Source organism: Postia placenta, assembly GCF_002117355.1.
Source record: "Postia placenta MAD-698-R-SB12 unplaced genomic scaffold POSPLAscaffold_11, whole genome shotgun sequence".
Classification (NCBI taxonomy): Eukaryota; Fungi; Basidiomycota; class Agaricomycetes; order Polyporales; family Adustoporiaceae; genus Rhodonia; species Rhodonia placenta.
The window spans coordinates 6,817-20,341 of record NW_020169842.1 but is presented as its reverse complement, the minus strand read 5'-3'; the positions used below and the strand labels follow the sequence as shown (position 1 = coordinate 20,341).

The window sequence follows — 13,525 nt, the reverse complement described above, 5'->3', positions numbered from 1 at the left end:
GGGAATGTCTTGGTATGGTTGCACATGTCACAGGTGCTTATGTACTTATTGACAAATTTAGACATCCCAGGCCACCAGTAGTTCCACAATATGAACTTGAGGGTTTTGGCACAACCATCATGACCGGCAATCAGCGAGTCGTGGTGGATCTTGACAATATCCCACCAGAGCTCTGTGTTCTTTGGGATGTATATGCACCCATGCATCAAAAAAAGCCCTTGCTTGGCATTCCACTCCTCAAAACCTTTCTGCAGCTGAGGTGGCCCTAGGTCCCACACCTTTTCAAGTGCCTCAGCCATGGCCTGATCCTTGTCCGAACACTCTCTGATGCGCTTTAGGAGTGACTGATCAGCAGTTACTGAAGCATGCCCACACTGAAACATTTGTCTTTCCGTTCTATTCCTTGGACTACTAGCGCCCATACTGGCGCCTGTCTTAGCGCTCACCCGCAGGTTGAACATTATGTAGCTTACATAATGGGGTCCGTGCGCACTTCATACCTGATATCGTACCACTATGTTTCTTTCTTTGCTAAACACGACCACACAGATACGATGGTCCGTGCGTAGCTGGTACTTGTATAAATAGCTGTACCATTAGTCAGTTGAACCCTAAGTTCGACCTGGTTATTCATTCAAGTCTCTGCTCCTCTTCGCTTGGGGTAGTGGTCATTCTCGACTTCCTCGCTCGATCTTCAGGACAATGCACTGTCCATAAGTCCTCGCTCGTTGCCTACGAGTCAGGCATCGATATAGGAGTATAGACCATTGTAACAAAAGGTCGAACTTCCTAAGCTACGTTCCTAGTTTTACCTAGTCGAACATCTCATCCACCATCACGTCGAACAACGCAGTCAACCCAGTTTCTTTGGGACTACCAGCCCTCGCAGGATCACCGCTCCTCCAGTATGACCAAGCAGATTGCTGCTTCGTCACCTCCACAAAAAGGGCTCCCATCTACCCTCGAGGCGGCACCTGGGTCCGCACAGAAGGTTCCAACCCGCAGATCGTCGCCCATCAACAGCTTGTCAGCTATTACCAGAGACACCCTCCCGCTCACCCAGAAGACGTATTCGCCACCCTACGAATCAACGTCGAACCAGCACAAACAACAGAGAACCTACAGTCACCTGTTAATGAACAACCGTTCGAACTCCCGGACGTTCAGTACGTCCCCATCGAGATCCCGAACATCGAACTACCACCAGCTCCACCCGCACCAACCAACACACCGGTTGAAGTCCCTATGGCAACGTTCACCCAAGAAGACATCGATCAGCGCATCGCTGTCGCCCTTGCAGCATACCAATCCCAACAGTCAACTGCCAACTGACCCCTTCGCCTCGACATCCCCGTTCCCGAACCCTTCAGCGGAAAGGCGGAGGACCTCAGACGCTTCATCCATTGCATCCTCTCCTACTTCGTTGCCACCAACAACACCCACCTCAGCGATGAAGCAAAGATCGCCTTCACTGTAGCACTGATGAGGAAGGATCTGGGGAAAACTTGGGCGGACACGTATTACGAAAAGTCGGCAGGGGGAGTCCAGGTCTATTCCACTTGGGCAGACTTCGTTGCCGCTCTAGAAGAGGCGTTCCCTGAGCACGGGACGCGAATCAAGGCACATCAAATCCTGATGAAACTCCCTGAACGACAGAAGGATAGGAAGACAGTGCTCTCCCTCGGTAACTACGTCACCCGCTTCGAGCAGCTAGCATCAAAGGCTCAGCTCAAGGACGCCGAGGTCAATGGCACCAACCGCGTCGAGAACGACTACCACACTCTCCATGCCAACTTCGTCAAAGAACTCCCAAAGAAGCTGTATTTTGCGCTCGCAACAAGGGTCGCTAGGGATCGACCCAACACCATGAAGGCCTGGTACAACAAAGTACGAAACACCGACGCAGCCAAGCAGGGGGCTCTCGTCGTCACTGACACCAGGGACTATGGCGAACCAATGGATATCGACGCCGCTGCCGTCGCATCAACCTTCGCCTCCACATCGGGAGGAAGGAAATGGGAACTAGGAGCTGCTCTCAACGAGGCCGATCGGAAGCTCCACAGGGACGGGAACCTGTGCTTCTACTGCCACATCAAGGGCCACAGTGCCAAGGATTGCCGCAAGAAAGCGGCCACATGACAAGGGGGTGGGAGGCCGAACCAGGGAGGATCTGGGAAGGACGACTTCCGCGCCAGAATCAAGACACTCTCCGCCGACGAGAAGTGGGAGCTGTACGAGGAACTTATGATGAAGGATTTTTGAAGGGGCAGGGTGAGCCGACACAACCACTGCCCGTATCCGTTTCACTATCCCATGTAATTCTAGTAGTCCGAAATGAACGCGCTCTGCACATTCCGATTACTGTGGGATGAAAAGACGTCGATGCGCGCGCTTTCATTGATAGCGGCGCAACAGGAATCTTCATCAGCCCGAGATTCATCCGAGAGCATCGACTTCGGACAGAACCTCTTCCCCGACCCATCCCCGTCTTCAATGTGGATGGAACTCCAAACAAAGAAGCACTCATCACGCGAAGAGCTCTCTTATCTTACAAGATAAGCGAAGAACCCCGATTTGTCAAAGCCTACATCGCCAGCATCAGCAAGGAAGACATCATCTTCGGCCATACCTGGCTCAAACTCGAAAACCCCAAGATAGACTGGAAGACCGGATGAGTTGAGCTGAACCACCGGTGGACGAAAGACGAGACCAGGGCCTGGAAGATGGACCTGTATCTAAGGTGAGTGGCTCGGCTAGAACTAAAGAAGGCCGTAACTACTCCACTCCCAGAACCAACGGAGGACGAATTTGTCGTCATCCCCACCTCAGAGCACGCAACCCTTCCTGAACAGAAAACTAGCAGTGCAGCAGGATACGATATCTCTGCTGTGCACCACCTCATCATCCCCGCCCAACGACGAGGCCTGGTCGGCACTGACCTCATCATGGCTATCCCCAAAGGACACTACAGAAGAGTTGCACCTCGGTCCGGTCTAGCGCTAAACGAAATCGATGTCGCTGCAGGAGTAATCGACTCCGATTACCGAGGCAAGGTCTCAGTCCTGCTGGTCAACAACTCTGACCTCCCATTCATCGTCAAAGCCGGCGACCGAGTTGCCCAGCTCATCCTTGAAAGGATAAGCACCCCACCAGTAACACTAACCGACTGCATCGATGAAACAGAATGCGGGGAGGATGGGTTTGGGTCAACGGGTATTGCGTCCATCGAAAAACAAGCGGAGGACATCGACGATGATGAGTTCATCATTTCCTACTTATCTGGAACACCGATGATCACCAAGTACGAGAAACAGGAACCCCTGGCAGTAAGGGACGTTCCGCTCAAGGAGTGACTCCCTGAACTTTCATCTGGCTACAAACGACTTCACAACGGCATGATCTGGAAGACCCACCACGACATTAGGCACGTTACCACTTCCACCGAACTTGTAGCCTCGAACGCCCAAGGCAAGACAGAAAAAACGCTACCACAGATGGTACCATCCTACCTACACGATCTCCTCCCCGTCTTCGACAAAACCACTGCTGCGCGACTTCCAGACCACACCAAATATGACCACGAAATCAACCTCAAGGAGGGCTTCGCGGACATGAAGCAACAGGTCTATCCACTCAACCCACAACAACGAAAGGAACTCGACAAATTCCTCGAGGAGAACCTGAGTAAAGGGTACATTCGCCCTTCGAAATCCCTGTTGGCGAGTCCATTCTTCTTTGTTGGTAAAAAGGACGGTTCACTACGTCCCTGTCAAGACTACCGGCCACTCAACGAGAACACGGTCAAGGATCGATACCCGCTCCCGCTTATATCAGACCTTCTGGACAAGTTGAAGCACGCCAAGGTGTTCACGAAGATGGACCTCCGCGCCGGATACAACAATGTCCGAATCAAGAAAGGGGACGAATGGAAGGCAGCGTTCATCGTACCCGGAACTGATGGCAAACCGCCGCAGCTGTATGAACCAACGGTGATGTTCTTTGGGCTGTGTAATTCCCCCGCTACGTTCCAGTGGATGATGAACACTATATTTGCAGACATGCTTCAAGAAGGCTGGCTTTGCATCTACATGGACGACATCCTGATCTTTTCCCAGGACAAGGCAGAACATGAGGAACGAACACGACGTGTTATTGAACGACTTTGACAACACAACCTCTACCTCAAACTGGAGAAATGTGCCTTCGATGTCACCGAAGTCGAATTCCTTGGCATGATCATCCACCCAGGAGAAATCGCAATGGCACCCGTCAAACTAGCTGGCATTGCAGATTGGCCGGTGCCGTCCAACCTCAGGCAAGTACGCGCCTTCGTTGGATTTGGAAACTTTTACTGCCGGTTCATCAAAGGCTTCTTGGACAAAGCGCAACCACTGGTTGCTCTCACCCGGAAGGATGTCGCCTGGACCTGGGGAACTGACCAACAGAAAGCCTTCGAGACCCTCAAAAAGGCATTCCTAGAAGAACCGGTACTACGTATGCCGGATCCCGACCGACCCTTCGCCATCGAAACCGACGCCTCAAAGTTCGCAACTGGAGCGGTGCTACGCCAACGTGATAACAATGGCGATTGGCATCCTTGCGGATACCTCTCCCAGAGCTTCAATGTGGCTGAGAGAAACTACGACATCTACGACAGGGAATTATATGCGGTCATCCATGCACTAGATGAGTGGAGGCACTACCTCATCGGCAGCCCATACCCAGTGACAATTCTCAGCGACCACAAGAATCTCACATACTGGAAGCAAGCCAAAGACATGAACCGACGACAAGCACGCTGGGCGAGTAAACTGACCGAGTTTGACTTCCGCCTGGTACACGTTCCTGGTACCCAAATGGTGCAGAGCGATGCTCTCTCCCGCCGACCCGACCATGACGATGGCTCAAATGACAACACCGACGTTGTTATGCTCCCACCAGAAGTATGGGTCGCTGCCATTGACATCGACACCCGCGACACCATCCTTTCTTTCAAGGACGACCCAATAATGAAGGAAGGCCTCACTGCGGCGCGCACCGGAGGAACACCACGCACTGGAACAGACTGGTCCATCGATGATGACCTCCTCTTATACCAGGATCGGGTCTATGTACCCCCAGATGAGTCTCTTCGCAAACACCTTGTCTCCCACTATCACGACCTCCCCTCCGCAGGACACCCCGGTGTTCAGAAAACCCTCCTCGGCTTGCGCCGTGACTACTGGTGGCCGAGCATGGCCCAGTTTGTCGCTCGCTATGTTAATGGCTGTGGCATCTGCCAACAAATGAAGGTTAACACGCATCCAGCCCGACCGCCCATCACCCCCATTCGGCCCCGTGCAAATGCCAAGCCCTTCAGCACATTCTCGTGCGATTACATCACGGACTTGCCACCGTCCAATGGCTTTGATTCCATTTTGGTCGTAGTGGACCACGACCTTACAAAGGGGGTAATTTTCATCCCATGCAACAAAACAATTGATGCTCTTGGGACGGCAGATGCAATGTACCGAGAGGTCTACAAGTGGTTTGGACTCCCAGACAAGATCATCAGTGACCGAGGACCGCAATTTGCGTCCAAAGTCTTCCAGGAACTTTGCAAAATGACTGGGGTTCAATCAGCCATGAGTACAGCATTCCACCCACAGACTGACGGCGAGACAGAGCGAGTAAACCAAGAGCTGGAGATCTACCTCCGCTGCTTCACCGCCAATGATCCGGATAAGTGGGCTGACCATCTTCACACCGCCCAATTTGCTCACAACTCCCGCGAGCACTCCACGACGAAGACGTCCCCGTTCAAACTCATGATGGGATACGAACCTCGTGGAATACCCACTGCGCACCCCAGATCAAACACACTGCAAGCGGCTTATCGCCTCAAGGACTTGCAAAACATCTGCGAGGAAGCACATGCGGCAATGGAGATGGCCCAGAACGTCCTGGCCAAGAGAGTAAAAAGGAAGGGGGGTTCCTTCCATAAAGGTCAGCTGGTATGGCTAGACTCCCGGAACTTGAAGCTGCCGTACCCATCCAGGAAACTAGCCCCGAGGCGAGAAGAACCGTTCAAAGTCCTAGACAAAATTGGAACAGTCGTGTACAAGCTAGACCTCCCTAGCACCTGGCGAGTCCACCCCGTTTTCCACGAATGGCTTCTATCCCCTTATTCAGAAACGGAGATCCATGGTCCGAACTACACGAGGCCACCTCCTGACCTTATCGAGGGCGAAGATAACTACGAAGTCAAAGCCATCATCGGACACCAAGAAAACAAGAGGATGCGACGCCGGGAATATCGCGTCAGGTGGAAGGGTTACTCAACAGCCGATGACTCATGGGAGCCTGAAGCGAACCTGACTGGGATGGCGGACAAAGTGCTGGCAGAGTATAAGAACAGGAAGGACTTGAGCTGAATCAATAGCAGCTCTACCCAGTCGCTACGTCCCCACTCGCATCAACATGTCTTCCACCCTCCCGTTCCTCGACCAGTTCAACGCCCCTTTGACCGAAGGCGGGAAAAGGATCTCAATCTACACCCCTAAGCACACCCACGTTGGCGACAGCACCTTGCTGACGCTCCTTCTCAGTAATCCCACTGACATTTTCAACAAGCTCAAAACCCACAACCCCGAGGCAACCAATGCCACCGACCACGCTGCACTAGAAGCATACCTCTCCGCCCGCCGCGAATACGACGAGGCTGTCAAGGCAGCCGACGAGGCCATCGACCACCACAAGCAGCTCCTACGCCAACAAGATGACCGCGTCCTCACCGAGCTCATCCGGCTCGACAATCTGAAAGTTGCCCATCGCTTTCAACCCGCTCCTACCGCACAGCATCCGGGCGCGACACAACAAATTCATCCCGCGCGCCATCCCCAACGCGTACTTACCCCTACCCGCACCCCTACCGACGTCTGCCTTCAGGCGCCCCCCGATCCCATCCCCTTTCCTCCAAGCAACGCCGCAGAGCACTACCATCCCGGCTGACTGGCAACCCAACCCTGGTTGGACCCCGAAGGGAAGCTGCAGGCGATGCGGATCATCTCGACACTGGGTACGGGACTGTTCGGACGTACGATGCGCAGGATGCGGAAAAGAAGCCCCTGGACACCTGGAGCGAAAGTGCGGAACCAGGCCGATGAAGCGACACGTATCCGCACCACCTGAAGAACCTGCGCAACGCGTGGGGGTGGTCATCGACAACATGTTCCTTGAAGGAATCATCAACGAGGCGAAGGAGAGGAAGGAAAGAGAGAGGCAGACAAAGGCGATACCCATCCCTCCGCCGTGTAGCGCTAACCCCGAACCCCCGGCCAGCCCCGTCGCGGGACCCTCGCATCCCCACCCCGATACACCCGTCGTCTTTCGCAAAGTCGATCCCGACTGGACACCCGACACCACTCAATGGACGTGGGACAGCTCCTGGCCGCATCAGAAGCACCTCTCTGGTGAGGAATGGATGAACGTGGGGAGGAATGCGCGCAAGGAGTGGTTCGACGAAGAGGAGGATGACGGCGTAGACTGGGAGTTGTATGGAGATGGTGAGCAGTAAGTAGTCGAATGGGACTTCGACTCTGGCAGGGGGGTAATGAAACATTTGTCTTTCCGTTCTATTCCTTGTATTACTAGCGCCCATACTAGCGCCTGTCTTAGCGCTCACCCACAGGTTGAACATTATGTAGCTTACATAATGGGGTCCGTGCGCACTTCATACCTGGTATCGTACCACTACGTTTCTTTCTTCACTAACACGACCACATAGACACGATGGTCCGTGCGCAGTCGGTACTTGTATAAGTAGTTGTACCACTAGTCGGTCGAACCCTAAGTTCGACCTGGTTATTCATTCAAGTCTCTGCTCCTCTTCGCTTGGGGTAGTGGTCATTCTCGACTTCCTCGCTCGATCTTCAGGACAATGCACTGTCCATAAGTCCTCGCTCGTTGCCTACGAGTCAGGCATCGATATAGGAGTATAGACCATTGTAACACAAACACTATGTAGGTCTTCCTTGTTGGTCTTGAAATTGATGCCAAGCTTGATTTCTGTCTGTCTGCTGCCATTGCTCTGTTGCGGGCATGGTACTCCTTTTTGGTCTCTGGTGCTATTATGAGTTGGTACAGTGTCTACCCATTTTTTATTTTTTACTTTTTGTGGGCTTGAACCCGCGACCTTAGTACTATATGCTTGAACGGACATGTCGTTATCTACTGTATGATTAGATTAGATGGGTGGCAGCACGTGGCACAGCTCGGGCCCCGCTGACACAGCCGCTCTGACTCATTGGCTCCCAGGGCCACATCAGCATGCTATACACAGACCAGCTGCATACAGACCAGCGTGCACAGCCTCCCCTAAACTCCCCCTGTATATAAGCCAGCCTCTGCTGCCCTAGGGACCTCAGTTTTGACCTCTTGTGATACAACGGTCTACACTCCTATATTGATGCCTGACTCGTAGATGACGAGCGAGGACTTATGGACAGTGCGTCGTCCTGAAGATCGAGCGAGGAAGTCGAGAATGACCACTACCCCAAGCGAAGAGGAGCAGAGACTTGAATGAATAACCAGGTCGAACTTAGGGTTCGACCGACTAGTGGTACAACTACTTATACAAGTACCGACTGCGCACGGACCATCGTGTCTATATGGTCGTGTTAGTGAAGAAAGAAACGTAGTGGTACGATACCAGGCACGAAGTGCGCACGGACCCCATTATGTAAGCTACATAATGTTCAACCTGCGGGTGAGCGCTAAGACAGGCGCTAGTATGGGTGCTAGTAGTACAAGGAATAGAACGGAAAGACAAATGTTTCATCTTGTCCCTAGGTCAGTAAGCCCATGTACTTACTTATCTTTTAAATACTAACTTACTTGTCCCTAGCCTTAGGTTTGAGCATTGCTCACCATTGCTTTGGTGAGACCCAGTTGAACACCCCCAGCTTTTAGGTTTTCCCCTGTTACTTGACCTCAAGTTATGACATTAGGTCGAAACTCTTCATCACTGCCAGTGTTCACTCACACCCCTTCATTTCACACTGCCAACAGGTCGGGTGGTGCACACCCTACTATACCATACCATATGTAGATGGCCTACATACATTGCCATCACTTAGGGAACGAACCTTTCAACACCTGCACTTCAGTGGGCAGTGTTTGTCCTACTGGACGTGTGAACTAGGTTCCTGCTGCATACTAGCCAAAAGCAGTACTGGGCCCCACGTGAATCGCGAACCCTAGGTGTAAGCTAGATAGCACGGCCTTTCATAGCACATGCACCTCCCACTCCTACCCCCCATCATGGCTCACTGTCACAGCTGTATCCACACCTTTGACTCACAGGACCTTGTCGATGTCCACATTACAGAAGGCCCCCCTTCCCTTCTCCTTACCTGCGAGCAGCAGCCGTGCCCCAACTGAGCCCCCCAATCCATTGAGAAGGATCACCAATGCTACAAGGTGATCCAAAGGGCCCTCGCAGCACCCTCGTATCCCAATTGACCTCTTGTCACTCCCGCCCTGTCTCCCCTAGCTCCCACATACCCCAGCCGGTCACTGGTCCGAGTTAAACACGAGGAGACCCCGATCTCCCTTCAAACCCTGCATCAGAGTCAGAGTCTAAAGAGAGTGAAGAAGGAATCCAGGACTCCAAGCCCCTCATTGCTGCTTGGCCTGCCTCGCCAATTTTGATCCCCTCCATGTCTGCAGTCACTAACATACATCACACCCCCACCAGGCTCTTTCCAGTGCCTCCACCATCATCGCCACTGCGAGGCCACTCGTGTACTTGCTCCTCCTGAAGTTTGCCTAGTGGACAGTCACACTCACCACCTTTGCCCTCAGGCAGTCCTCTGTCCCCCTCATCGCCAGTAATGTCATCCCCAGTGTCCCCTTCCGACAAGAAAACACTGAAGCTCCTCCTTCCCTTACGATATGATGGGAAAACCATCGTCAAGTGCAACCAGTTCCTCTTGCAGTTGCTCATCTATTGGCAAATCAACACCACTTTCTCCACCATTGAGCTCAAGGTGCAGGTAGCACTAAGCCTGCTCAATGGCAATGCATGCACCTGGGCCACCCCCATTTTCGCCCAACTTGCGTCCATTGCAGTTGGAGTACAAGGGGCCGTAACACTGTTCACCGACGTCAAGGCTTTCCTCATGGCATTCAAGGGCCGCTTCGGCAACCTTGATGACATGGTGTCTGCACAAGTAGAGCTCACCAAACTCTGCACTGACAAATCCATGCATGAAAGGTGCACTGCTGCGGAGTTTTCCATACTATTCAAGGGTCCGGCGGACTGTTCCAGGTATGGAGACCTGGAACTCCACGACAAGTACCTGAGCGGAATCCTGTCCTGGGTCTACTAGAAGATCGAGCTTGAGACATTTGCTATGTGGGAAGCCGCTGACAAGTGTGCCACAGCTGTCAAGCAAATACTCAACATCAGTTGGGCCTGTCGGCCCAAGTTGAACAGTTTCTTCTCAGCTCAAGGAGGTGGACCCGGCAGAGCCCATGGTGGTGCGCCCCGGTCGTAAGGAGCTTCAGCCAGCATCAATGTGGCCATCGGAAAAGGAGACTTCCCCGGCAGTTGCTTTGGCTGCAGGAAGCAAGGGTATCGACATTTCAAGTGCCCCAACTGTAAGGACAAGCCTTACACAAAATGCGCCGATGCGCAGGCTACGGTTGCCTCGAGTTCCACTCAGGCCGCAACAAGTGCCCCCGTCATGACATTACCCTCAGCAAGTACAAGTGCCACTTCAGAAAGTTTAGAGAAATCTGAAACACTAGCAGCCTTGATGGCACAGGTGAAGTCAATGCATGAAGAACTCGAACACTACCGGGCAATGAAGAAGGAGGGTTGTTGATCCGGTCCACACTTCATGCTGCACGTGTCGGGCCACAAGTATCATGTAACAAATACAATGTATTGTCTTCCACAAATGTGTATGAATTGGATCATGGGTCCCAGCATTTTCACATTCCAGTTCGACTCAAGGGCAAAAGGCAGCAAAAGGACATAATCGCTATGGTGGACAGCAAGGCCACCACAAAGTTTATTAACAAGTGATTCATCACAGAGAATAAGGTGCAGACACGGAAGCTCAAGGAGCTGATTCTGCTGTATAACATTGATGGCACCCTAAACAAAGATGGTAGTATCTCGGAGGTAGCCGTTCTCGAAATGCAAATAGGAGACCATATCGAGAAAACAGTATTCACGGTCATGGACATAGGTCCAGAGGATATGATTGTTGGGTTGGATTGGCTACACGAGCACAAGCCTGAAATTAATTGGGAGACAGGCTCGTTCAAGCTGTCATGATGCCCTGAAATGTGCAGTGCCAGAAAAACTGGCCAAATGGAGCAAGCAGCAACTGCATGTGATATGGGGGTAGGCACATGGTGCACAGGTGTTCGCCAAAGTCCAAATGGTCATAGGCACATGCCAGAGTAAGGTACATCTGGACTTCGAACCCAAAAATGATCCGGAGGAGATTGAGTGGATGGAGGCCAACTTGATCAAGGCCTGGGAGCAAGGTATCACGCTTCCCAGTGCTCCTCAGTTGTTTATCGCAGCAGGACACATGTATTCCCAGCGGTTCACTGAGGAAGAGATCAAGAAGAAAGTCATTAAAACCGCTGAGAAATCAGTGCCTAAGCAGTACCACAAGTTTCTGAAAGTCTTCTCCAGGGAAGCATCAGAATGGCTACCCAAAAGGAAGCCATATGATCATGTGATTGAACTTGTACATGGCTACTCGATGTTCCACTCAAAAGTGTATCCACTGTCAAACAATGAGCAGGAGGAGCTGGATAAATTCCTAAAGGAGCAACTGGTGAAGGGTTACATACGGGAATCAAAGTCACCCATTTTGTCCCCCTTCTTCTTCATCAAAAAGAAGGAAGGAACACTTCGACCCATACAGGACTATTGTCAGCTGAACATGATCACCATCAAGAATTGCTATCTGCTGCCGCTGATTGCCAAGATGGTAGATAAGCTCTGAGATGCTATGCTCTTCACGAAGTTCGACATCAGATGGGGATACAACAATGTCTGGATCAAAGCTGGTGACAAGTGGAAGGCTGCCTTTGTGACTAACCGGGAACTATATGAACCCCTGGTAATGTTCTTTGGTCTTACCAATTCCCCCACGACTTTCCAGACAATAATGAATGTCATCTTCCATGATCTCATCATTGGCGGAAAGATCCTCGTGTACCTGGATAACATACTTGTCTTCTCCACCAATAAGGAGGAGCACGAAAGAGTCACATGTGAGGTTCTGCAATGCCTTCAGGATAATGATCTCCTCCTGAAGCCGGAAAAGTGTGAATGGGATGTTTCCAAGGTCGACTATGTCGGCTATGTGTTTGGTGGCGATGAGGTAGCAATGGATCCTGCAAAGCTAAAAGGAATTAATGAGTGACCAGTATCTCAGAACAAAAAAAATGTTCAAAAGTTCCGGGGGTTCTCCAACTTTTACCACCACTTCATTAAGGACTTCACTAAGATCTCACGACCACTCAACCGACTCACAGGGAATGATCCATGGCATTGGGGTGAAGAGGAGCAGTACACCTTTGATGAGCTCAAGCGGCTCTTCGCCACAACCCTGGTCTTAGCACTGTATGACCCTAATCGGGAAACATGCATTGAGGTTGATGCTTCAGGATACACCACTGGTGGTGTGTTGATGCAGAAGCATGATGACGGCAAATGGCATCCAGTTGCCTTCAGATCCCATGCTATGGACCCCGCCCAGTGCAACTACAAGATCTACGATAAGCAAATGCTTGTGATCATCGAAGCATTAGACAAATGGCACCACTACCTCGAGGGACTGCCCAATCAGTTCAAGATCATGACCAATCATAATAACCTCAAATACTGGTGCACATCTCAGCACCTCACATGCCGTCAAGTGTGATGGTCGCTGTTCCTGGCTTACTTCAATTTCTGCATCATGCATAAGGCCGGAACATCGAATGGGAAGGTTGATGCCCTGTCGTGCCAATCAGACCATCAGGTCAGCGATGAGGATGACAACACTGATCAGATTGTCCTCAAACAGAAGTGCTTCCACATCGCCTCCACACAGTGTGGGCATGCTTCAGTAACTGCTGATCAGTCACTCCTAAAGCGCATCAGAGAGTGTTCGGACAAGGATCAGGCCATGGCTGAGGCACTTGAAAAGGTGTGGGACCTAGGGCCACCTCAGCTGCAGAAAGGTTTTGAGGAGTGGAATGCCAAGCAAGGGCTTTTTTTGATGCATGGGTGCATATACATCCCAAAGAACACAGAGCTCTGGTGGGATATTGTCAAGATCCACCACGACTCGCTGATTGCCGGTCATGATGGTTGTGCCAAAACCCTCAAGTTCATATTGTGGAACTACTGGTGGCCTGGGATGTCTAAATTTGTCAATAAGTACATAAGCACCTGTGACATGTGCAACCATACCAAGACATTCCCAGCCAAGCCCCAGGGTCCACTGAAGCTGAATGAGATCCCAAGTGC

The 13,525-nt window shown here is 51.7% G+C and overlaps 2 protein-coding genes across 2 annotated transcripts; one reads left to right on the top strand and one right to left on the bottom strand.

Moving 5' to 3' along the window:
- Positions 1-476: 476 nt before the first annotated feature.
- POSPLADRAFT_1148865 (hypothetical protein) lies at positions 477-2,139 on the top strand (the record flags this gene model as incomplete). The annotated part of the gene is made up of 3 exons (XM_024486234.1): positions 477-561; positions 890-1,316; positions 1,371-2,139. The coding sequence occupies 3 exons, from the start codon at positions 477-479 to the stop codon at positions 2,137-2,139; spliced, it is 1,281 nt and encodes a 426-aa protein (XP_024336422.1).
- Positions 2,140-9,721: 7,582 nt separating this feature from the next.
- On the bottom strand, positions 9,722-10,351 carry POSPLADRAFT_1149040 (hypothetical protein; the record flags this gene model as incomplete). The annotated part of the gene is made up of 3 exons (XM_024486252.1): positions 9,722-9,985; positions 10,070-10,228; positions 10,262-10,351. Coding segments are annotated over 3 exons (513 nt in total), but the record flags the coding sequence as incomplete, so codon positions are not given.
- Positions 10,352-13,525: the final 3,174 nt, after the last annotated feature.